This window comes from Penicillium mononematosum (genome assembly GCF_028829835.1).
Source record: "Penicillium mononematosum strain IBT 11891 chromosome Unknown utg000003l:1.0-8172316.0:1.0-8177699.0, whole genome shotgun sequence".
Lineage (NCBI taxonomy): Eukaryota > Fungi > Ascomycota > Eurotiomycetes > Eurotiales > Aspergillaceae > Penicillium > Penicillium mononematosum.
In genome coordinates, this window is record NW_026643273.1 from 1,167,499 (window position 1) to 1,192,710 (window position 25,212).

At 50.1% G+C, this 25,212-nt stretch overlaps 7 protein-coding genes across 7 annotated transcripts; 5 read left to right on the forward strand and 2 right to left on the reverse strand.

Moving 5' to 3' along the window:
- Nucleotides 1–691: 691 nt before the first annotated feature.
- N7519_005366 (uncharacterized protein) lies at nucleotides 692–2,554 on the forward strand (the record flags this gene model as incomplete). The annotated part of the gene is made up of 1 exon (XM_057292142.1): nucleotides 692–2,554. The coding sequence occupies one exon, from the start codon at nucleotides 692–694 to the stop codon at nucleotides 2,552–2,554; it is 1,863 nt and encodes a 620-aa protein (XP_057146953.1).
- Nucleotides 2,555–3,288: 734 nt separating this feature from the next.
- On the reverse strand, nucleotides 3,289–12,144 carry N7519_005367 (FMP27 family protein; the record flags this gene model as incomplete). Its single annotated transcript, XM_057292143.1, has 5 exons — nucleotides 3,289–3,340; nucleotides 3,402–3,502; nucleotides 3,568–9,234; nucleotides 9,291–10,187; nucleotides 10,261–12,144. The coding sequence occupies 5 exons, from the start codon at nucleotides 12,142–12,144 to the stop codon at nucleotides 3,289–3,291; spliced, it is 8,601 nt and encodes a 2,866-aa protein (XP_057146954.1).
- Nucleotides 12,145–12,797: 653 nt separating this feature from the next.
- Nucleotides 12,798–13,598, reverse strand: N7519_005368 (uncharacterized protein; the record flags this gene model as incomplete). Its single annotated transcript, XM_057292144.1, has 4 exons — nucleotides 12,798–13,096; nucleotides 13,156–13,272; nucleotides 13,329–13,442; nucleotides 13,520–13,598. The coding sequence occupies 4 exons, from the start codon at nucleotides 13,596–13,598 to the stop codon at nucleotides 12,798–12,800; spliced, it is 609 nt and encodes a 202-aa protein (XP_057146955.1).
- Nucleotides 13,599–15,222: 1,624 nt separating this feature from the next.
- On the forward strand, nucleotides 15,223–17,101 carry N7519_005369 (translation initiation factor 4B; the record flags this gene model as incomplete). The annotated part of the gene is made up of 7 exons (XM_057292145.1): nucleotides 15,223–15,226; nucleotides 15,311–15,364; nucleotides 15,425–15,469; nucleotides 15,534–15,536; nucleotides 15,604–15,712; nucleotides 15,789–16,027; nucleotides 16,083–17,101. 7 exons carry the CDS (start codon nucleotides 15,223–15,225, stop codon nucleotides 17,099–17,101), a joined length of 1,473 nt encoding a protein of 490 aa, XP_057146956.1.
- Nucleotides 17,102–18,723: 1,622 nt separating this feature from the next.
- On the forward strand, nucleotides 18,724–19,682 carry N7519_005370 (uncharacterized protein; the record flags this gene model as incomplete). Its single annotated transcript, XM_057292146.1, has 3 exons — nucleotides 18,724–18,904; nucleotides 19,071–19,381; nucleotides 19,419–19,682. The coding sequence occupies 3 exons, from the start codon at nucleotides 18,724–18,726 to the stop codon at nucleotides 19,680–19,682; spliced, it is 756 nt and encodes a 251-aa protein (XP_057146957.1).
- A 586-nt stretch (nucleotides 19,683–20,268) lies between these two features.
- On the forward strand, nucleotides 20,269–22,850 carry N7519_005371 (uncharacterized protein; the record flags this gene model as incomplete). Its single annotated transcript, XM_057292147.1, has 9 exons — nucleotides 20,269–20,299; nucleotides 20,351–20,376; nucleotides 20,431–20,609; nucleotides 20,679–20,962; nucleotides 21,029–21,507; nucleotides 21,747–21,854; nucleotides 21,909–21,948; nucleotides 22,203–22,449; nucleotides 22,526–22,850. The coding sequence occupies 9 exons, from the start codon at nucleotides 20,269–20,271 to the stop codon at nucleotides 22,632–22,634; spliced, it is 1,503 nt and encodes a 500-aa protein (XP_057146958.1). The 3' UTR covers nucleotides 22,635–22,850.
- A 609-nt stretch (nucleotides 22,851–23,459) lies between these two features.
- N7519_005372 (uncharacterized protein) lies at nucleotides 23,460–24,946 on the forward strand (the record flags this gene model as incomplete). The annotated part of the gene is made up of 2 exons (XM_057292148.1): nucleotides 23,460–24,491; nucleotides 24,599–24,946. The coding sequence occupies 2 exons, from the start codon at nucleotides 23,460–23,462 to the stop codon at nucleotides 24,944–24,946; spliced, it is 1,380 nt and encodes a 459-aa protein (XP_057146959.1).
- Between the last annotated feature and the right edge of the window lie 266 nt (nucleotides 24,947–25,212).

Below are 25,212 nucleotides of genomic sequence, written 5' to 3' on the forward strand. Positions count from 1 at the left end.
CGTCTAATTCTTTTTAGTATGGAACCAACCTGTAATGTTCGACTACCTGTAATGTTCGACTTTATCCTGACCGAGGCCGTAAAATAAGCCGTCTGCGTTATCGAGCATCAAAAGTCTGGTATTGTCCATGGTGCATACGCTGATACGGTTTGATATTGGACATCGCCGGAACACGAAGCATATTGAGGGCTTGACTGGAATCTCAAGGCATTTTAGCCCATCTGATGAGAACATAACGAGATATCTAGACTATGTTAAAGCTTAGAGTTACATAAATAGCCCTATAGGCATCTGTCAATGCTAAACAATCCCAGTGCAAGATATACCCATGGGAATGTAACCTAAGAATGTTAGCTACATAACATGGGCAATGATAGGGAATATCATCTCCCAGCCATACAAGGGACTGAGATATAGCTGTAAATCTGTCTATATTACACTATGATGCACTATAATGCACTATAATCTACTACTGTAACTCCAAGTCGCTACCTCCCCCATAGCGTGCGGGGTTGGGATCGCCCTGGAGGTGTGCATCGATGTAGCGATCGGCTCGGATAAAACAATATTCTAACATCGGCAAATAGGACATCTGCATTGATTGTCACTGACAGTATTCGAGCTCGAAGCTATAAAATGGACACGTCGGCTCGGTTTCATTGGAATACCAACCCACTCTTTCCTCGAAACTATGGTGTCTATCTCAAGATTCCTTCTTTTGGTCTTTGGTCTTCTGTCCGTAGCACTGGCAATTGACCCATTCACCTACGACAATGACACTTTCATTCTTCATGGCGAGCCATACCTACTCCGTGGCGGCCAGATGGACCCGCAGCACATCCCCCACGAACTATGGCCCGATCGTCTGGAAAAGGCACGCGCCATGGGCCTGAACACGATTTTCTCCTATGTGTTCTGGGATCAGCTAGAGCCTACCCAAGGCGAATGGGATAACACCGGCAATAACGACATCGCAAAGTACTTCCGGCTTGCGCAGGAAAAAGGGTTGAATGTGATTCTACGGCCGGGGCCATACGTCTGCGCCGAGCATGAATGGGGCGGTTTCCCAGCCTGGCTCAGCGAAATCCCGGGGATGGTTGTCAGAGATAATAACAAGCCCTTCCTGGAAGCTTCGAGGGCTTTCATCAACCGCCTTGCAGAGGAGGTGGGTGATCTCCAGGTCACAAACGGCGGACCCATTTTGATGGTCCAGATTGAGAACGAGTATGGATCCTACGGAAGCAATCATGAGTACTTGGCGGCTTTGAAGGATATCTTCATAGCTGCTTTCGATGTACCATTTTACACCAACGATGGTGGCACGCAGAAGATGCTCGAAGGTGGCCAGATCCCGGGTGTCTTGGCTGAGACGGACGGCGATGTGTACGAGGGATTCGCTGCTCGTGATAAATACGTTACCGATCCAACTAGTCTCGGGCCCCAACTCGATGGCGAGTACTATATCACATGGCTCGACCAGTGGGCAAGCAATTACACGCACAAGAGCAACGTCGGAAACAAGGGAGCCACCGAGAAAATCACAAAGGACGTCAAGTGGCTGCTGAACAATAACGGCTCATTCAATCTCTTCATGTTTCACGGTGGTACAAACTGGGGATTCCAAAATGGAGCTAACTGGGCCGATGCCCTGCAGCCCATCACCACAAGCTACGACTACGGCGCACCCCTCGACGAAACAGGCCGGACGAACAAAATCTACCATGCGATCCGAGAGACTATCGGCGCCATCATCGGGGAAGACAAGCTCCCCACTCTTCCAGAGGAGCAGCCATTGATTGAAATCCCATCTATTAAACTCACCCCGTCCGTCGACATATTTGATACCCTCCCCGAACCCATCGAGAAAGAATTCCCAGTCAACATGGAAGCAGTCGGGCAGGCGACTGGTCTAATTCTTTACCGACACGTTATCACATCTCCCGTCAGTGGCACGATCAAAACCGGCGATAAACCGCGGGATCGGGTACTCGTGTACGTCAACAAGAGCCGAGTCGGCGTGATCGATGGCAGGTACGCTGCACCGAGCACCGTCAACCTGAATCTGAAAGAAGGCGATGTGCTCGACATCCTAGTGGAGAATCTAGGACGCGTCAACTACGGGCCCAAAATTGTGGACCAGCGCAAGGGAATTGTCGGCAATGTCACAGTTGGCGAAAGTGTGCTTCCCAAGTGGTCGATATACCCTTTGCCCTTGGCGTCGCCTCCTGACTCTACCGACAACACAACGCCTCTGAAGCCCTCAGCTGCTTCAGGCCCTACCTTCTTCACAGGATCGTTCGACTTGGATAAGGTTGGTGATACGTTCCTCGAGCTACCCGGCTGGACGAAGGGCGTGGTTTGGGTCAATGGAGTCAATTTAGGCCGGTATTGGGTTGTGGGCCCGCAGCAGTCGCTTTACCTTCCTTGGTGTTACCTTCGTAAGAGTGACAACAAGATCACTGTTCTTGCCCTCGAGCCTACGGGGACTGACAGCTCCGTTCGTGGAGTTACCTCGCGTATCTGGGGTAATAACCCTGACCCAGATGCTCCGTGATTATGGGGATACCAAGATACGGTGTTAGGTCACAGATATTGTATAGGAGTGGTCAGAATGAATGAAACGCTACGTATACTAAAGAGTATTTCCCCACAAAAGCCCAAATTGCTGTTACACCCTGAATTAATATAAAATTGTCCCCCGCTGTAACTCTTTGATCCAACGTTTGCCGATCAGTGAAGATCTTCGGAGATTAGGTTGCCCTACGACGTCAGCCTTGTTATTCATGAATGAAGTGCTTGGTTGAAAATGCAACAATAGTTTTCTACACTAGGAAAGACTTGGGTATCTCCCTTGGTCTATGTCGTGGGCAAGCGAAAGCCATGCGAGGTCTAACATCCGGTGTGTACATGTATCAATAAGCGCTATCAATAGCCACCTGTCCCTGCAGGAAACAAGTGTCAGGGCCAAAAAGGATAATACTAAAAGGTTATAAGCAAAAAGCAAAATGTCCCCTCTCGCCTCTATGCCAGTGTCCTCGGACAGCCCGAGTGATGAAAACACGATTTCTCCCCGCCATAGACACACCAAAAAACACGAAAAACACGAAATAACGCCTATGTATGGCCCAATGCATGTAGAGGGTATCTAGGAGACACGAGGGGCCTGATAAAAATAAGGACGTGTTGGTGTACAAAGGATCACAGGAATTTAAAAGGGTGTAGAGGTATTAGGCAAAATAGGAACGGAGAGAAGAAAAAAGGGATATAGTGCAAAATGAAGCGAAGCGATCATTTCCGGAATGTCAGCTTCCGGCCGATGCTGCGAATTGTTTTGATGTGACTATACAAGTCAGCCAACTTCTTTGCTTTGGTGATAAGTGACTCGTGGGCGGGATCCATACCTGTCATCCTGATCATTCTTGTCGGCTCGGATCGTAGTCACGGTTTGGCCAGAGGTCATCGGTCTTGAGGGTGGAGGAGCATTGACAAATCGACGCGATGCCTAACCATTCTGTGTTAGCATTTGGGGATATTCATGGTGACACGATGAGATGAAAGAACACGAACCTCCCAGCGAGAATCCACATCCACCTCACTGGGGGAGCGTACATCATGGATAGTGGGATCTGAATAATTTGTGCCGTGGATGTCTGAACCCAACGAGGTAGTCCTAGCCAGTGGCGAGGCATTCGACTGCATAGATTTGCGCGAGCGTGACTCTGAGTAATCGCTATTAGAGTCGTAGCTGGCCAGACTCTGGGCTTGGCTACTGCTCGGGTTGATCAAGTTGGATGTATTTGACAGGAGTTGAGACGATGATGCAAGCTCACGGAAACGCTTCTGTTGCTGCTTCGAGGGTCGGTGGTGGGAGAACTTGTTGCCAAGGATGGCGGGGGCGTGCGAGATAAGGGCTTTGATCACGTCTTTCTTGAGGCGCAGGGCAAGATCCAGGTTCGACCATGTCTTGTTGCTGTACTCCAGAACTGGAAGGCGGAAGACGAAGTCATGGAGATCCTCTAAGTTGTGCTCTCCTTTGCCCTTGTAGCTCATGCAGAGAACCACATCATTTACCTTCACACGTGCGAGAGTCATGAAGTTGGAGGCACGGGAGATCATCTGAGACAGGTCGTCAGTTGGCTCTTTGGATTTACCGCCCTTGTTGGACCCTTTAACCATTCCGAACTTCTTGCGACTGTCTTCGCTAGCACTGTGGCTAGACACCGATCTTTCAGTGGGCTGTTTAGTCAACATGCGCAGACTATCAGCAGACTTCTTTTTGCTAAGACCACCAGTTGTAGCGGGACGGCCTGTTTTGCGAGCGGTCTCTGATACACCCAGTCGGTTACTATCCTGGTGGATAGGTGTCATCACAAGTCCCTTCAGATGGCCTGAGCGATTACGCGACTTGGTCTCATCTGAAAGCGACAGAGTAGGCTGGAGTCGCAGTTCGATGGAACCCGGTCCCTTGGAGATGGCAAGACTGTCCATAGACGAGGTATCACCGTCGGTACTCGTTGAGCGTGTCAGTGGCGCGCCATTTGAGCCTTCGTCATCGTCTTCCTCATCCGAGCTCTCAAGCGGCTTCATGTTCTTGATCATGAAAGGCGAGAAGCCACCGGCCTCAAAGGCGCTAGAGCCCACGTTGGGGAAGATGTATTCAAAGACTTTCTGACCAAGCTCGCGTTCGAGCTGAATCTTGAGCGGGAACAATGAAACTTCGAAGTTGTCAAGCACGGGGATACCGGCAACGGCCTCCAGCATGTGCCATTTGACACGCAACATGAAGTCATCCAGGGTGCGTGCGCCGTCGAGATAAGGTGCGATAATTTGAGGGTAGATAGCGTCTGGAAGTAAGTTCAACCCGAATAGTCGCTCGATGGATACCAGGTTGTGGTTCGAGCCATCAGCATTGTCGGTTCGTTCGTATGAAGCATTGCGCAGCTGGAACTCAATCAACGGCTCAGAAGGCTCCTTCATCAGGTGCCACACGACCTCACTCGCCGATATGCTCCAGCGTAGTAAGCCATGGACTCCGGCTGCTCTAGACGAACTTGGTTCCATTCGCCGTTGAGAAGTTGTGATTGCCTTCATCATGAAGAAAAGTTCATCCTCGCATAAAGACAAGTCGCGTTCGAGAGCGAGCCGATCCTCCCAGCCCTGTTTGTCCAGGAATTTAGCATTAATCTGGAAGTACTCTTTGATTTCCTCCAACTGGCGAATGCGCGCTTGAAGCTTGAACACCATTTCCGGGACGCCACGAAGGTCACTGAAGTCGGAAGTGAGCATAATCCTCTCCAAACGCTCATTTCGGACCTTTTCGAGTGGCTCGCTGTAGAGCATGAGATCCAGGACAATGATATACATGGAATAGTACTCTGCAGAATCACAAATCGCACGGAAATGAGGGAAGTCCACGCTGATCGAGTCTATGCGGTCTTCCTGATCGTCAGGATCAGGCCCTTGCTGACCCTTTACCACCTCTTCGTTATACTTGAGGCGGAGGTTGTTGAACTTGTCGTAACGCAGGGTGGCAGAAGTCTTTTGCACAATACGAGAGAATCCAAACGGATTCAACTCGAAATCGAACATGGCTTCCAAAGTCAACCACGGCGGCCACGCTGATCCAGGTGCATTTCCGTACTTATTGCCCGCATAAAATTGCAAGTTCGCCATCAATTTCTTCTGTGTTGCAACGAAGAACTGGGCACCGTCCATTTCGAGGGAGAAACGGCGCCGTATCAAGCCGCTGACATCGTCCGAGACACGCGCTTTGTCCATGATTGAGACAACCTTGAGTTCCATGCCTTTAGCAGCAACAAGCAAGACCGACTTCTGGTTCTTTTCACTGAGAAGCTGGATTTGAGGCGCAATGAGACGCAAGTGATAACTGTTCTGGGGAGTGAACTCCGGCATGGTATTCTCACTCGAACTGTCCGAGTTGGAAGGCGACTCGGCGTTCGGACTTGATTGGGTGTTTGGACTTGGTTGGGTGTTCGAGTCCGGTGGCTCGTTCCCGTCGGCATTCACGTAGCGCTTGCCATCATTCAGCAACTGTGCGACGCGTTCATCGACCTCCTCCTCGTCTTCATCGTTGTTCGAGCTTCGGGTGTGCGTCTTAGACATTTTAGGCTGCTTGCGCTTGTTCCTGTCCTGCTCCTCCACGATATCAATGATGAATTTGACAGCTCGGCGAGACATATAGTAAATAAATCCACGCCGCTGGCTCACTTGGTGGCTGTACCGCAAGACGATGTTGCGGAGGGAGTTGTTCCATTTCAGCTGCACGTTGTGGATCATGAAACGATTGTTGAAATCACTGGAGAACTCATCGTTGGCCGAGGAGTACATTCCATCCAGGCCTGAAGAACGGCCATCGGTTGTGGAATCAGCATCACGACCTGTTCGTCCTGTCCGGAAAGAAGCAGTGCTGGGTGCAACGTTTTTGCCAAGTGTGTCGCCATGTGGCGTCCGCTCGTCGCGTGCGATGTGTCTCTCAAGACGGTGGAGAGTTGTGGTCAAAAACCTGCGTCGTCTCGCCAGCGACTCTGACTGGCGAAGGAATAACTCGTGCTCAGCTTTCAAGCCTTCGTTGTTGTCAACATCTCTCATGAGCTTGAGTTCCATTTCCCCAATGGTGCGTTCATAATTGCGAATTTGTGCCTCGACTGTTGCAAGGCGGTCTTTGACCAACTCGATCTGGACACGGCGAGGATCGTTAGTTTCCGACATGACACACTCGTGAGTCGGTTCGTGTCCAAACGTGCTGTACCCCGTTTCGTCGGGTCCAATGTCGCCATGATCTGTGTTACGGAAGTAGGTAAAGCGCGGGGTAAAGGCCAGAGGTAATATCTGTGTACGAGGGTTCGACTCCTGTGGAAGGATCCAGTCCGGCTCCACAAAATCATCCATGTCGACCCAGTCCAGGTTTTGGTCAGGGATCGTGAACCGAGACAAGTCAACTGATGGAACAGGCTGTTGGAAGGAAGAGAGGATATCGTCTCTGTTGCGCTCAACATCCTCCGGCGTGGTGCCTTCGATGCTGGCGGACACTGCGCGGAAGTCTGCCGATTGCATATCAATTTGGGCTTGGTTAATACGCATCGCGCTTGTCCTAGTTTGTTTTGAACGGCCTCCGGCTTGTGTTTTGATCTGCTCGCGGCGTTGATGAATATCAAGTTTCAAGCAATCAAGGCGAACCTTCAGGCCCGTAGCTGTAACAACTCTTTCCGCGTAATCTTCGCGGTCCTTGTGTTTGTATATGTGGGCCACGAACAGGGGTGCGAGAAGGATCTTGTATTTGACAGTTGCCAAATGACGGTTGAACTTCTTGCTCGTCTTTGTGACTCCTGGCCAGAGAGGTCCTTGGCGAACAGGAAGCGACATCACACCCGAGAAAAGAGACCACCAATTGAAGAAGTGGGTGAAGAATCGCGGGGTGAGATGGATTGTGTTGTAGCTCGAAGATGGTTGGACAGTGTCGACAGTCCAGTCTCTGTTCTGCGGTGCAATAATCGAGACAGAAAGGTGGATGTGGTCACTCCTGAAGCCACGATAAGCGTCGTAACCAGCCCGCTCAGATGGTTTGAGGAACTTAGGGTTCTTGAGGATGACCTCATAATGGGGTTTGAAAGAGAAGGACCTTTCATCATTGTCAACATCCCGCTCGAAGACGAGACCTGCTGCCCATTTGACATCGCCAGAGAGCTTCATGACAACCTTCTTGAAGTGGGCAGCGTTCTTCTGCTCGCTGGACGCAGAACTGTTGTCCAGCTCCTCTGTAGTCGCTTCATTTGCACAACGTGCTTCGGCACTGTAGTCGGGAATAGCAAGCACGTATTCGGCACTCGTGACAGTCATGAATTCCATGGGGTTGTCACTGGTGTTAACATCCAATCGGACATCTCTGCGCCAGCACATGACAAATCCGCTTCCAAAGCCGGTCACCACATATGGATCACGAGAGCCCTTAAGCCGCAGATGCACATCGCCATCTTCCTTCCAGAGAACCTTGATCCGGGAATGAAAGCTGAGTCGGATCTTGTCCCAGAAGCCCACACGCTCCGAGGGATCGATTTCAGGTTTGGTGAAGCCCTCAAAGATTTTCATCATATCTTGAATGACAGGCTGGTAGGAGACACCCCATGAAATGCTAGTCGGCAAACTTGTGTTTATCTCGATGACAGGGTCTGAATATGTCTTAACTGGTGTAACAGAACGCCATACTTGGATATTGAACGCATCGCGGGGAGACCCGTCGGGCCCTTCAGATGCAGGAACGAGTTCCACTTCGACCTGCCTCGCGGATTCATGGTCACGCCATTCTTCTGCAATGACGAAGTTTGTGCGCAAAGACCAGCTGGGAAGTCTTGGAGACTGCCCTGGGCGCAGGGCTGGAATATGCAACAGATCTAGAGGATAATCTCGCAAGTTGACGCGTGCTTCACCCATTTCCAGGTTGAAGCTCATTGGGACGACCAGGCCATATTGCATAGACATGGGCATTCCCTTTCCGATTCGGTTCAAGTAACTCGGGAACTCATCGATAGGGAATGAGGGCTTGTCAATAACAAGGTTGACATCGCTGATCAAAGCTGACATCAGACCCGGTCTGTTCGGAATGGCAAGAATGGTTTCGGTCTCCTTCACATCCGGAGGAGGTTCATCTGCACCAGAGAAGAGATTTCGGACTTGTTTGATGGAAGTGCCCTGGAACATGAGAGCCGCATCAATCTTTTCTTTCCAGACTTGAGCATTGTACTGTTGAAGTCGGCCCCAAGCGGCATCCACAGATATCTTTTGCTCTGATGAGAGACAGGTCGCGCCATCGGTATCATAGCGGTATTTCCGACCTCTCCCACGTTCCTGGTTGTTAGATCTCGGCCGTTCATCAGCACTCCTGCTTCGCCTTGTGTCTTGGCTAGTTCGCTCGCTTCGCAAGGTCCGATGGCTTGATTTGGCTCGTAATCGGGATGTGGCGCGCCGCTGGTCAGATTCCCTGACTTTGTGGGATTTCAGGTCGAAGGCGTCTTCGCGGGCCAGTCGCTGAATCTGCTCAGCTAGGCCGAGTCGATAGATGCAGCCCAGTTTCCACTCAAAACCATCGTCCTCCAGCTCAAAGAGCAACGCTTTGCTGCGAAGAGATATCTTGGGCACCTTCTTCGGGGCTTCTGGCTCTCTCTTGGAAGCAAATTCTCTGCAACCATTTTTGAAGCGATTATGCAGCTGCTTGAAGGCCTTGGAAGTGTTGATAAGGTTATCAAAATGCGGTGCATCACCATGTGATGAGGTACACCAATTCGGATGAAGTCTGTCCATATATCAATCGATTTTTCTTCAACCAAAGTGTTGCCATGTTTCATCTTCATCTTTCGGAAGTCCAGCCTGACATTGTTCATACTGCCGATTCTTGCCCAAACCCCCTTGAGCTTAGGTGCCTCTGCATGGAAACGAACAAGGTTGGCCTTGACATAGGGAGTGGAAAGACGTTGGGAAGCACCGGCAAGTCCGTAGATCTGAATCATTATTTGAGGATCGTTCGGCAAGTTCGCCTTAAGCTGCACAACTGTTGCCTTCATGTCGTAGGTGACCAGCTCCTTCTTGGGGGACCATTTGTACGCCGGAGGCGGCGGAAGCGATATGCTTGCAGCCGCCCTGGACTTGCTTTCAGCAGACTGCGAGTGCTTTAGCGGGAAGGGTGTGAGCACGTCTTGGATCACGGAGACGGCAACGCCAAGGCAGTAGAACCGGTACAGTGAGTACTGAAGGTATATGCCCTTGAACACAGAGGTGACATGCAGGATCGGACCAAGGCGATCACTGTGTGTGCTGAGAGCGATCTCAAATCGGGGCAAAGTGAAGAATGGCTCTGGTTCCAAATAATCTTCTGATTCAATGACAAAGCCATCGAAACCACGCGCATGGAGAGCCAGTCGCCGGCCATCTGAAGCGCCGCGTTGAGTGTGAGTGGCCTTGGGAGGTGAGGTTGGGGGAAATCGAAAGGGAGACTCATCGCCAATGGTGGAATGGCTGGGAGTACGGCGCCTAGCAATGCTTCCGACGTTTTTCTCCGTTTTCTGAGCTTTGTATTCCGCTGTCCACGACTGTAGCTGCAAAGAGACACCGCGAGATATATCAGATACGGTGCTGTCCACGCCAGCGATTTCCACGCTGGACCCTGTGGCTTCAAACTGAAATTGGAGTAGCCATGGGGGGCACTCGTCTCAAAATGCTTGCCTTTTGATCATTTGCTGGTATCGGTACCCGCTTCTGTGATTGCATCTGGGTGATGAACTGCTGCAAAACTTCGCGGATTCCACGGTTTACCTCTCCATCAATCATGTGGACTGAAATCTCGTTAAGGCTTCCTGAGACGATTACACAGACCTCCGGGGTAGCATTCAGGTGGACCTTGAGCTCCAAATTCTCGTTTGTGAGCAAATTATGTTTGTTGCCTGCGGGGGTCTGGTAATAAAACTTGTGGGAGGCAACCCGGTAAATGGAAGATAGGGAATAGTGGGCACCGCCTTCAGATGAATGAGACGATTCGATATCGAGTGAAATGGAGGAGATAGAGGAGATAAGAAGGTTGTAATCATCGGGAGTACCAGACTCTTTCTCGATTGGGAGAACAAACCGGATCACGGGTTCGTGTACAGAAAGCTTAATGCTTGCCTTTGGGAGTAATCGAGAAATCAATCGATGATTATCTCGCTTCTTCGCTCGAGGAGAAGAGGCTCGACTTTGTGCCAGTTTGAGCAGCCTCGAAACATGTTGCGGTTGGAGATCTACCGAGGGTGATGTGACAACCAAATTCGCGAACAGGACATTTGTGTTTCGCTCTTCGGCGTTCTCATCATCAAAGGCGCTCACGGTCTTCGAGGGCAGTGTGGTCTTGATAGTTGTCGTAGCCATGGGGATGTATAGAATGTCATCACTCTCGCCGGATTCGTCGGCTAAGCTGACTGAAAGAGAGATAGCAGCAAGAAGAGCCTGGTGGGCAACATCCTTCCGCTGGAAATACATGCGATGCTCCGGGCTCTTTGGATCCATCCGATGAAGATCAATTCCAAGCTCATGCGATACCACATTCAGATACACGGGTTTTTGTCCTGCGGACAGAGACTGGATACCCTTTGAGACACGGAAGAAGCTCAGAGCGATCTGGATCTCCTGTATACCGCGGAGTAATGAACTTGCAAACTCCTTTGAGTCCGCCACCGTCTGTACAATGGAATTGTCTCTGCTTCCAGGCTTGTCGAGTTCGTCCACAAAATCGGCAAATGACATCTCGTCATCGGTCTCAGTATCCCCTGGCCCTTGTGCAGACTTGACCGGCTTGATGCGCTGCAACAGCGTGCGGAGATCGTCATATGGAATATGCATACGTCCAATCTTAAGGGCCACCGAGGCGTCTCTCAGTCCGTCCAAATCCTTGTGAAGAAGTCCATGGAGGTTCACGCCCACATTATCCAATATTTCGGTTGGCTCCCGGCCGTCGACATTGAGTAAAACATTTTTCACATTCATAATCCACTCGGCTGGACGCTGGTCTCGCGACATATCCTTCTTGCGACGAAATAGCTTTCCCCGTTCCACCATCTTACTCCGCGTGTCGACTGAAAGGGAAAGCGATCCAACCTGGATCTGACCGGCATTGACGAAGTGAACAGTTGTGTCGATAGCAGTCAGGTCCACAAGAGCCAACCAATTGATCTGCCGGTGTAGCCGCTTGACACTTTCCTTGATTCGTGTTAACGTCCTCCATGTTTTGCTTCTTCCGCCATTTTCGGGCGCGGCGCAGTCTTCGGACGGTTTAGGGGGCCCAGGAGTCTCCAATATGTCGCGGGCCACTTCGCGTTTTCCTTGCCCCAGAGTCGTCGAGTCCACGGTAACCTTCAGCTCTGTCAACCGAATGCTGATCCATGTTGGCTGGGCGAACGACGAAGGGTGTAGCGAGAATCCGAGGCCGCGGATTTCAATGTGTATTCCTTCCCTCGGAGTGTATGCGATTCGGCGCAGTGAAAAGTAGCCGATCCGCTGGATGGAGATTCCCGTCGCGATCCGGACGATAGCGAAGATGAAAAAGGACGAGAGGTAGAGAAGGACGAATCCCACGAGAATCGAGGTCGGGTTAAAGAGGGTCATCGCGCTTTGCGATCAGCAGCGGGCTGATCTCAGACAGGCAGTGTCGACTCGTACATTGAGGTTACGTCGGGATTCAATTGTAACTGTTGTTAGAACCCCCCGAGTCTCTACTGTCCGTCTGGTTGGAACCAGGGATTCCAGACTCCAGAACAGCAACGACTTTGTCCATCAAAGTCTCAGTAGGATGAGCACTTCGGGCTGATTCAAAGAAAAGGAGTGTAGGCGAATCATGCCGGGGGGGAAGAACTCAAGGGTAAGGGAGAATGAGAGAGGTGGGCTACCGGACAGGTCGGAGGAACTGGCCAAAAAAAGCGGAACGCTAGTTATTTCTCTCAAAGCGGCTTCCTTTTTACAATAATTGCTTTGATCCTTTGGTACTTTTCCATATATTATACTATCAAGCATTTTATATTCCAATCTCTTCCTACAATGTTCCTATATAGTTGTTGTTCATATGTATGTTCTGGTTGATCGACACGCGACCCAAGAATTCCCAAGGTTCAGGGGGAGATCATTTTGTCAGCCCTGGGGGGGAATCCAAGCCTAGGCTCTATATGTTGTATTCATTATATTCTCGACTCTCTCGCTTTGTCTCCCTTTCCTCATATTGTACAATAATTTACATTTCCTTTTATTGTCACCTGTCCCACTTTTCAGGGTTCCTTTGAGCTTGAAGCAGGGATTGGTCTAGACTTCTCCAGTTCCTGTATCTTATCGTCAAGAAGAGCAATCTCAGCGTCAATGCTAAGCAGCTTTTCACTCAACATCTCCCTGTATTCCTGATCAGAGAGTGTGCGGAGTGGGACCCATTTAGATTCAGCCATTCGCTGCATCAGAGGTTTTGATGTCTTGTGTGCATTTTCCATTTGCCACGCGTCCACTCGGTTGAAGATGCTCTGGCCGCAGTAACCGAGTAATGAGAAAATGATAGTTCCCGGAACCAGCCGGCCTCCTATATGATTTGGTTAGACACGATGCCACAGGGTGTGCTTTCGGTGCGGGATATGATACCCATCAACTTTGTTACACTTCCACCGGCAATGCCACCGCATAAAGCACTCGCGTACGTGCGCTCCTTCGGCGAGGCTTTATCTTGGTAATGATGTTTAATGATGTTACTCCGCAGCCCTGTCCCAAGATTAAGGTTAGACATCAGCGATATAACATAGGGTGTCTCCACATACACCAAAAGGCCGAGCCGCATGCAAACCAGTGGATGCCACATGACAATGAATGAATCATGGGATTGGGGGATCTGATGACGCCAGCGGCTCCTCCATAGATCAGGCCAGCAGTTCCTAGTTGAAAAATCAGCACTTCATATTCAGGGAGTCGTGTCTATATCCAAGCAGTCTTGTGAAGAACAGATACTAACCACTAAGGGCTCCGACTTTGGCTGCAGACAGGAGGGTGTGGGACTGGAAGTCCTGCACATCTTTAATTCGATCTCCCATATTTGTTCAAACTGAGAGATACATGGGTCCAGAGGTCGTGGAGGGGTAAAATACAATCATCGAAGCACTCATCGAAGCAGCAATCCAAGTCAGAAAGAATATGGTCACGTGTCAAATTGATGTGCCTGGATTATGTAATGTTCTCATCGGCCGGGGCTTCCAAGGCTGGATGGACAAATTAACTAGGGCATGGACAGTAAGCTTCAAATTGGTATCAAAATAATTGAGTAGTCTGCATACATTATATAGTATTCTTCTTATATACTGACTGGCTTTTTTAAATATGTTGGAGAAATGGCGGATGAACGGGGTGAAGATCTCACAGATATATCCCCACATTGCACATGTTCAGCAGATGATCCCCTGCAAGACAGCCCCACGATCTTTAAATTTCCCCTCGACTGTTGCGATTGATTCCTACTGGGTCAAAAGTCATCCCTCCACTTTAACAAAAGGTGCAATCTCCAGGAACCGCCTATTACTACACCTATCACTATGTCAAAAGGCTTAATTCTTGATGTCAAAGCTTAGATTTCTATTCAAACTAGCTTTACGGTGTTATCGCATCTTGTTATACAAAGATTTAAAGTCAGGCCGACAAGGCATACACATGACGTCCACTGCTAGTCGTACAATCTTCAGGAATACCATATTTCCGGGTGTCTTCATAACAGTCTAAGTATCCATGGACCATGCTCAGCGCTTTTCTTAAGTTATCAATACTAAGACCATAGTACCACTAATATAGATGACCTGCTGTGACTAGACAAATGTGCCATTCGCTTTATGGACCAATACTTGTAGCAACCTAGACTAGAATATCAGAAGTAGTAATCCCTACGATTTGCATAGAGCTTCTTAGGCATTGCATATTAGCGTGTAGGAAAAGAAGAGGAAAGCAAAAAAAGAAAGCCTCTGCACAAAAAAAAGGCCGGCACCAATACCTATGTAACTAGGATTTTCATACCAGAGGCTCCGGTGAAGTATATCAAAAGAACTAAGAGCCGGAATGATTTACAAAAGTCGGACTTGTGATACTGCTGATTCTTCAGTTAATTGAAGCTACTGTAAACCGACTCCTTCTGGAATGACCGAATGTTAGCCGATCAGGTTGGGGCGGGGATGAAGTTGTGTCCTCCATGCTGCTTTCGGGGTATGTGCATTCTATGATATATTTTTAGCCGAGTATCGAGTATGAAGAAGACTACTATTGTACACAGATAAAGGTACAAACTCCGTGAAGATCCCCATCTTCCCCCTTCCGTTTGAAGCAACAAAAGTATAGCCTATTACTTCCACATCATTCAATTCTAGATGGAATACCGATGGGTTCGAAGGTGGTCGCAGTTCAGGTATAGACCGATCTCGTGGCTCTGATTGGGCTAGCGTCATCACTAAAATTTTAGTAACCCGTCCACTTCCATGCCGCAGCCGACTTCCCCTCTACCAACTTTTCCACTGTGGGTTTGCAGATATTGAACACCCCAACTACTTCACTCAAATTTTGATTCTTGGCCTTCCCACCAGGTGTCTCTGACCTTTTGACTTTTCCTTTTTTCCAACTCTACTCTCCGTGAAGCGCGCACAAATCCCGGCGCGTTTCCCCCAACTTCAAACCGCAATCATGGGTTCGTTCCAGACCTTCAATTTTCCCCAGGGCATCGACCCGCGAAGATATTCATGGGCGATTGGCTGACATGTTGGAATATCAGCTCCCAAAAATAAAGCCCAGAAGATGTCTATGAGCACCTTCTTGGCCGATGAAAGTGAGTGACCCGGAAAAAAAAAAGAATTGGATGATTGAAGGTGATTACTGACGACTATAGGCCTTGGCTCTTGGGCTGATGAGATGGAGGATATGCCCCTTCCTTGTAAGTCGCAGATTCCCCACCCCCACTATGGAATTACGAAATTGTACTAACCCAAAAATTATAGCCAGTATGTGGTTTGCCCAATACCTAGCATGCTTATCATTGATCGAAACGCCTGCTTACACTATGAACAGCCCAGCCTCTGACTTCCACCTTCAACCGTCGCCCCGCGGGTGATATGGGATACGGCTCCGGCTCTGGCGGCTTTGGTATGATGCCTCCCGCGCCAGATATACAGAACATGTTCTGACAGATTGAATGATTAGAGCGCGAGCGTGGTGGATATGCCGTTCGGGAGCCTCTTGATCTCCCCACCCAGCCCCCCCTACACTTGCCACGTTGGCAACCTTTCCTTCGAAGCAACCGACGCCGATATCTCTGAGTTCTTCTCTGGATGTGGCGTGACGAGCGTCCGTCTCGTGGAAGACAAGTTGACAAAGGCCCCCAAGGGTTTCGGATATGTCGAGTTTGAGACCGTCGAGGGCCTGAAGAAGGCTCTGGATCTCTCCGGCTCCTCTTTCCAGGGACGTTCCATCCGTACCAGTGTTGCAGAGCCTCGTAAGTATCGACGGTTGGTATATTTGTAAGGATCTCAACTGACAAGGTTATTTAGCCAAGGAATCTCGCCTGGAGGGCAAGGATCTTGACTGGTCCCGACGTGGACCCCTCCCCGAACTTCCCCAGCGCCGTGTTCCTGACCGCTCCAGCTTCGGACGTGGCATGGATGCCGGCTCCGATGCGGGCAGCGACCGCGGTGGCCGCCGCAGCAACTTTGAATCCGACGGAAAGCCCCGTGATTTCAACAACTGGGAGCGCAAGGGACCCCTTTCGCCCTCTGCCGGCCCGCCCCGCGAGGGTGGCCGAGAGCACAGCCACGACGGACCTGGCTCCAGCTTCCGGAGAAGCGAGGCCGCGTGGGGTGAGGGACGTTCCCAGGACGAGGGCTCGCGCCCTCCCCGCCCCGAGCACGTTCGCCCCGAGCCGACACCTACTGCTGCCGATATGGACAACCAGTGGCGCGCCAGAATGCGCCCTGACGAAACTCCCAAAGAGCCCACCCCCGCCTCCCCCTCTGCCACGCCTGCCGCTCCCGCTGCCCCTGCTACCCGCCCCAAGTTGAACCTGACGAAGCGCACTGTCTCCGAGAACCCCACCCCCACCTCAGCCAGCAGCGACTCCAAGGCTAGCCCCTTCGGTGCCGCTCGCCCCATTGACACCGCTACCCGCGAGCGTCAGGTCGAGGAGAGACGCCAGCTTGCTATCCGCCAAAAGCAGGAAGCTGCCGAGAAGGCTAAGGCCGAGAAAGCCGAGAAGTTTGCCGAGAAGCAAAGGCAGGCTAAGGAGGCAGCCCCCGCTGTTGACCACAACGGCAAGGACGTCCTTGAGACCCCCAAGGGTGGTGGCAACTTTGAGATCCTCCAACGGGCCAGTGAGGATGGCGAGTTGACCGCTGAAAACGAGACCGAGGAGACCGCCCCTGCTGCTCCTGTCGAAGCCAAGAAGGCGTCTGCTAACGGCTGGAGAGCCCCGGCCCCTGAGGCCGGTGCTGCCGGTGACGAGGAGGGATGGAGCACGGTCAGTGTGAACAAGCGCAACAACCGCCGTGGACAGACTGGTCGTGGATTCGCATAAACGTATCGATACCCCGAAGCAACGGCCGTTTTTGCCCTGAGCCTTGGATTTACCGGTATGCAGGTGGGTTAATTCTGGACGAGGTTCATTCCAGTCTTGGGTGCGCTGCTCGGTCGAGTCACCTTGAGCGGTACACCCGGATAGGTCTGTCACTCATAATTACCACCAGCTTCCGCCATTTCTCAGTGCCGGACGCAGGTTGCTTTTTCTGATTGAGCTTTATTCTCCTTTCCACTTCCCTTCCTCTTTTTTTCCCTTTGGTTTGATGATCTCTTTCCCTTTTTCGTGGGCTAGATTTTCCGATATACATCTAGTCCTCGCTTCGATGATCTGGCAGTCCGAAAAGTTTCATTTTATGTCTTGTTTCGCTATCTAGCTATTATTCCCATGCGTGACTCAAAGTGATCTGCTCATGACCATTACAGCCGATGCGAAATGAATACTACATGTTCCATTTTATTCCTTTCCCTCGTCTCTTCACTTTTTTTCCCTTGTTCTCCTCTCTTCCGTTCGATTGACCACGGGTGGTCCTGTTTCTTTCTCGTCTCTGTCTACCGTCGAGGACCTACATTGGAGAGGTGGAGTCTTTGACACTCTTCTTTCTCCGTTCTCGGCCATGTGAACAAGACGACTCTGCGAGAATAGTCATTACGAGCACCCCTCTCATGAGTACAACGTTGACGAATTCCTGTTATTTGCTCTTCTTTCTGTGACTGCTTCTAATTCAATTCTTTGGGATCTTTGCATGGCAGAGTTGTCTCGATGATCCTTGCTACATTCTGTGTACTAACCTTTGAATTGAATTTCCGCTTAGCATAGAATGAAATGCAGTCTTCACTGACAGTTTAGAATTCGTCTAGGGTATTATGTAGATAGTGAGAGGTTATAAATATGTATGTTGTTCCAAGGTTAGCATATCTCCAACATAAGTACTTGCATGGCCCGTCTTTTATGTTGTATATCTCTGACAGGGCCGACTTTTCAAAACACTAGTGTATCAGAATGTCGATCAGTTACCTTGAAGGAATGGGGAGGTTGGATTTTGAATATGTAGTGATGTTTAAAGCTATAGCTACATAGGTATGTACGGAGTACATATATGTCTAATTTTAGTAGTAATAGCCTCTAGATCCAAGACATGAGAAGATCAGATTTCGAGGCTATTGATTCAAGCAAGGGTATATAAATAGGACCCACTAGTCTCAAACGGTCCGAACGTGGCAGATTAAGGCAAAGAGCGTGTGAGGTGTGAGATGGGAGTTTAGTATATACATATGTAGACTGTGCAATTAAATTGGTTTGAATGTGTTTTGAACATATCTTTGTTTACTCCGTCCATTTTCATATTCTCATAGATCATCCAGGAACCAAGATACGATACGATTGGCCAAGAAATCGAAGTGGCCGGTATGGAATTAATTGAAGCCCCTTCAAAGGGCCAGGGATTATGATTTTCAGCCTTTTAAATTTCTTTTCTTTTCTCTGTTTCCCTTTTTTTCCTGTTAGTACTTAAGGTACTTCTTATACCTCGTCAAACCCCGTCAAATCACTGTTGCAACCTTAGTACGCCTAGTTTAAAAAAACAAATTAAATGACAATCCCGGGGTAAACCCCATGTTGTCATGTCGACTACCACAACATCCCTCACTACCACACTTGTCGCACCGGCCATGAAGGGTGCTATATCAGAAAAACAATGTCCTATGTGTTGGGGCGAAGGATTTCCTAATGGCGGTGCCCAAGATAGAATCCAGGAGCTGGAGGGGCAGGTGCATGCGTTAACAGCGCGCGCTTCAGCTACAGGTAAGCCTTTGGACTATCCTATCTCTGCAGACTACATACACAAGCGTAGCATGAATGTGATCGCATCCACAGAGAATATAGAGCAGTGTTCTTTTTTTTTGTTCCCCTCCCTTTCTTACCCAACCCTTAAAAACAAGAACCCCCCCGCTAACCCGATCGCAAACAGCCTCCAAACTCAGCCAGTACGAAGAAGAAATCCGACGTCTACGCTCCTCCCAACCCCAAGGATCCTACCACACCCCACGAAGCAGCTCCTCACTGGGCAGACCTCCTTCCCAAACCGAGCATTCATCACCACAACGCCCAACATCCTCAGAATCCCAACCCCAACCACAAACATACCAGAGCCGCCTCACAAACCTAGCCTCCCTCCTCCCCTACCGACGCGGCAGCGCAACCCCGCAAGCGCACCATCAACATCTAGCGGCGCCCCCTCCCGACTACCCCGACTACCTTGACAACACCCCTCCCACATATGTCCCCTGCGAACAGTGAACACAACACTGAATTGCAGGATGCGCTTACGCGCGAACAGAGGCTGCGCGAGGCTGCTGAATCGCAGCTTTCACAAGCGAGCACTGAGCTAGAGGAGTTGACCGTGCAGCTTTTCAGTCAGGCGAATGAGATGGTTGCGGAGGAGCGGAAGGCTCGCGCGAAGCTTGAGGAGAGGGTTGCTGTGCTGGAGAGGAGGGATGTTGAGAAGCGCACTCGGTTGGAGAGACTGGAGAAGGCTATGGCGCGTGTGGAGCGATTGAGGGCTTTGGTTAATCACCAATGAGGGTTCCCAAGGTTTCATCTGGACATCCTTGGAACATTGAATGTTGGAAGGCTTTTGGCTGACATGTGGGCGTTTTGTTACGATTGATACGATTGGATTATTTGATGACGGACATGATTGGGCGTTCTATTCGGATTTGGGCTTTGGATCCCCTTTGCAATTGGAGTGTACAGTTCGGATTGACTTTTTGTATCTGGTTGTCGAGGTTGTTTTTGCCGACAGAATTTGAGGAATTCTTGGATGACCCGATCTATCACGGAGTCTCCGTGTTCGTAGAGATACCTGAAGATGTAAGGGAACGTCTACATCTGGGCATGCATGTCTATAATATACTACATAAGACTAGTCCCAAAGTATACTACCGACAAAAGCAAATAAGATACGGAGTATCCGACCAGAAATTAACATAATAGGAAATGCAGCCGACCAGCAAATGAGGTGCCTCGAGGTTGGCCCTTCCCGCTTAAATTGGCTTTGGGGTCATCCAGCGTACTCCACTGCTAGACTTCCTTTATAACATCAGAAGTACAGGAAAAGTAACATCGTTGTATATTCCATCTCAAATCTATCACTCTGTACATTAATCATGTCTATCGGTGTGGCTATCATCGGCAGTGGTACATACTTCTATACACGTTATGCTGTATGCATTGGCTGACATTCAACAGGTCTCTTCGCGAAAGAGCAGCACCTAGTATGGCAAATCCTCCATTTTGTATATAATGCGTTTGACTAACTAGTTACACAGCCCGCCGTCCAAGCTGCCTCAAACTTCCAACTCAAGGCCATCTATTCTCGCTCCTTGAAGTCAGCCAAGGACCTCGCCAGCGGCACGTCTGAAGTTGATCTCTACTCTGAAGACTCTGGCTCTGGCAAGTCCTATACCGATCTACTGGCTCGTTCAGATATCGGTGCTGTGATCATTGCGTACGGGATCACCCCCCTTTTCTCTAGGTTCCACTAGATGGGCGAAAAACTAACCCTCGACTCCCACAGCCTTCCTATTCTGGTTCAGCCGGAGTTCATCAAGAAAGCACTGCTCGCTGGCAAGCACGTCTTGTCCGAGAAGCCCATCGCTAAGGATGTCGCCACTGCCCAGGACCTTTTGAAATGGTACAAGAGTAATATCGATACCAGCAAGGTCTTCTGGGCCGTCGCCGAGAACTTCCGTTACATGACGAAGTTCCTCTTCGCGGCCGAGCAAGTCCAGAAACTGGGCAAGGTCCAGAACTTCCGGGTGAACGTTCACAGCCTGATGGATAAGGGAAACAAGTACTTCCGTATGTTCAATCCCGGTTGAGGCTCTACATGGTGGATCCTACAGAGACTGACTATATTTGAACTAGACACCGCCTGGCGCAAGACTCCTGAGTACCAGGGCGGATTCCTTTTGGACGGTGGTGTGCACATGACTGCTGCGCTGCGTCTGATTCTAGGCCCCACAGAGCATCTTAGCGTTCTGTCGGCGCAGTCGCAGCTGCAGCAATCATTCCTGCCACCGGTGGATACGGTGGATGCCGTCGCGAAGACCAAATCTGGTGCTACGGGCGTTATCTCCTTGTCTTGGGGATCGTCGTTTAATAATCAGATCTTCGAGTTTGCTTGCGAGAAAGGTGTCGTCACCTTGGACTTTGATGATGTGACAGTTAACGGCGAGAAGCACCATGTTGAGTTTGATGGCAAGGGTGTTGTGCCCGAGGTGGCGGAGTTTGCAAACTCAATTGTGAGTGGAAAACCTGACAGCAGACAGTCTCCCGAGGAAGCATTGGCGGATCTGGAGATCTTGGAGCAGATGTTGCGGAGTGGCGAGAAAGATGGCGAGAAGGTTCAGTTGCATTTGCAGTGATATGAATACTACATGGAAAGAAAATGACACATAAATTATAAAGATATATTGGAATACTATGAATGCGCAGCGTAAGATAGGAGACCCATTATAATGTACTACAGTTGTATAGAACATCTCCAGATATTACTCAAAGGGGAATATTAGGGCTAGGGCTAGGCCAGCCCTAGGCTGACATAAGTGGCCTGGTTTCGCTTAGTTCGCCCAAAGCGCACTAGTGTGGGTCTCCCACTCTGCTGCGGGAGAACCTGAGAGAGAAGTTTTCGAGATTGAACTCCGACCCGACAACTCTCGAACGCCCGGCGAGACCCAGCAATACCGACAAGGTCAGTCAACAAAATGCGCATTCTATTCGATTCAGTCACTAATTTTGATTCCAGATGGCCGCCGCTAAGCAGCACATCCCTATCGTGAAGAAGCGTATGTTCCCGATCACCTGTTCCATTCCTTTTCGTGCCCGTGCTTTGGATTCTCTCGCCCTTCGATCGACCAAATGAAACAAACAAGCTCAGCAAAATGCACCAACCGAAAAGACGACCATTGGAGGATTGCTGTGGAAAAAAACACCAACACTAGTTGAATCGAAGGGCGACATTATCCGCAGGCCGTGAAGGCTGAAAAGGACATGGGCTTTCCACATTCACGATCGGAGGACTGACATCGACTGCAATTAGGCACGCACCGCTTCAACCGTCACCAGTCTGACCGGTTCATGCGCGTTGGCGCCTCGTGGCGCAAGCCCAAGGGTATTGACAACTGCGTTCGTCGCCGTTTCAAGGGCCAGATGGCCATGCCCTCCATCGGTTACGGTTCCAACAAGAAGACCCGCCACATGATGCCCTCCGGCCACAAGGCTTTCCTCGTCCAGAACCCCAAGGACGTTGAGCTCCTCCTCATGCACAACCGCACCTTCGCTGCCGAGTACGTTCCGCCATCGGAGCGATGTTGATCGTTCTCTACATGGATTCGCGTATTTCCTTTACTAACAAGTTTACAGGATCGGCCACGCCGTTTCCTCCCGCAAGCGTGTTGAGATTATCGAGAAGGCCAAGGCTCTCGGTGTTAAGGTCACTAACCCCAAGGGCCGTGTCACCACCGAGGCATAAATGGAATAAACCCAGTTTGTTTCCTTTTAATTGGGATAGGTGCACGAGGTCGGGGTTTTTGTATGGCGATACTATCTCTCTGGCGATAACGAAATTTAAGGATTGTGCATGGCATGTCCGGCTCGGGCCTTGTCATAGTGCCGGGCGCTGTGAAGCGAGAGAATTGTTCTCTGAAATGACAACAAAAATTGCAAAAATCCCTTTTGGTCCAAGACATTTCAATTAGGATTCTAATCTGGCCTTGTATATGTAGTGGTATGTATGCTGTACATTCAATGTAGTCCGATACCCACATAACCCTATAAACTAGTGAACCCCCCCTCTTATACTAACTACAACATATTAACATTAACATATTGAATGTGAAACCCCTTTACATACACGTTGTAGTCCATCACTTATCACACGTTTCAGATCATCGGACCCACTTGTGGTGACGTACGCAACACGGGCAAAACCCTGAAGCTCCGAGACCACATAGCACGGCATAGGAGCACAGGATCGGGATAGGACTAGGTCAGGACAGCATATGGAGCATCCACTATCCAAAATGTCTCACATGCGCTCAATCCTGGGGAATAATAGTACCACAATAGCGCTGGTTTCGATGTAACCTATGTACATAGGCAGCCTTGAACTTGCATCAGCCCCCACGCGCCCATCACTCAAGAACTTGAGACCCTCCTGAAGATCTTCTCAAACTTTGTGATTTATATTTGGGTCTCCATCTGGACATGGAGACAGATGGATCCTTCCATATCCATTGAACCCCCTTTCCTCAATTCTCTTTCTCTCTTCTTCTAGAGACCCAGGAAACCCCCCAAAATGCACTCTGTCCCACCCCGATATGGTCGCTGGGTACTCATTCTGGGACCAGTAATCCTGGTCCTCTTGATACTGCAATTCACCAACGCCGACTTCGGCTCAAAGACCACGCAGGACGTGCTCGAACCCGCCACGGGGGTAACCATTGATAATACACACAACGAAACCGAAATAACCGACCATGTACCATCATCCTGTCCCACAGATACAGGAATGGACTCTGTACTGGTAGTGATGAAGACCGGCATCACAGAAGCGCAAGACAAAGTCCCCGTGCACCTAAGAACGACCCTCCGCTGCGTTCCGCACAAGATAATCGTCTCAGACTTCGAAGAAGACATAGCCGGTACACGCACGCACGACGTCTTCCTCAACGTCTCCGAAACCCTCAAACAAACAAACCAAGACTTCGCCCTGTACAACCGCGCCCGCACAGGCGGCCGCACAGCCCTAACCTCACAAGACCACACCAAAGTCGCCAACGGTCCGTCCGGCATGATGGACAACCCAGGCTGGAAACTGGATAAGTGGAAGTTTCTGCCTATGATCCATACAGCGCGGCGGGAAAAGCCAGATGCCAAGTGGTTCGTCTTCCTCGAAGCAGACACATATCCGATCTGGCCGAATCTGCTCGGGTGGCTGGCGCATTTTAATCACGAGGAGAGGCTGTATCTGGGGAACCAGATGCAGATTGGGTCGACTTTGTTTGCGCATGGTGGGTCGGGCTTTGTGCTTTCGAATGCGGCGATTCATTCCGTCGCGGATTATCACACGTCGCATATTGACGAGTGGGATGATATCACGAATCGGGAGTGGGCGGGGGATTGTGTGCTTGGGATGGCGCTTGCTGCAGCTGGTATTGGGCTTACTTGGTCTTGGCCGCATGTTACGACTCAGTCGGTTTGGGAGCAGGATATGTTGCATGAGGCTTTTTCGAAGACGCCTTGGTGTTTCGCGCCGTTCACTTTCCACCATATGACGCCCGCGGATGTGGATCGGTTGTGGGAATTCGAACAGCAGTGGTTTGCGGATGTGAGTTTTTTTCTTTCCCCTTTAGCTTTTTCGATATCAATTGGGATATCAGGATATTCAATTTCCATCTCCCTGGAATATATGGATATATCACTAACAAACCCCAGACAAACACGAATGTCCTCATATACAGTGACATCTTCCGCAACCTCATCCGTCCAACCCTCGCAGACCACCTGGACAACTGGGACAACTTTGCAAGCGCAGGCGACGATAAAGAAGATTACAAGGGCCCTAAGACGCCGACTTCTCTCGCCGCCTGCGCAGACTACTGCGCCGCAGATCCAGAGTGCGTCCAGTACCGCCTGACAGCCGACTCGCGCTGCACAACGTCCAATGCAGTTCTGCGCGGGAAGCCCTCACCAGGCACGCAGTCGGGGACGATGCTGTGGCGGGTTGATGCTGCGCTAGAGCAGATGAAGCAGTGTCACAAGGTGACATGGGTGACCGGCTAGATTTTTGGGGTCTGTTTTATCGTTGGGATACATTACTAGGCGTTTAGCGTTGAGCGTTATATTTTGGTCTGGTTCGGTTTTGCATTGTGAAAGATAGCGGCATTTATAGCGTTGGCTGGAAAGCGAAATTGGTAAAGAATTATACATGAACTGGCTGTTTATAGGGAAGAGTAATTCTGACAAAATTCAACAAGCGAGTATCTCCTTTTCTGGGGAAGCTGGCTGCTCTTTAGAGGAGGGGGCTTCCGAACTCTTGCCATTCGGGA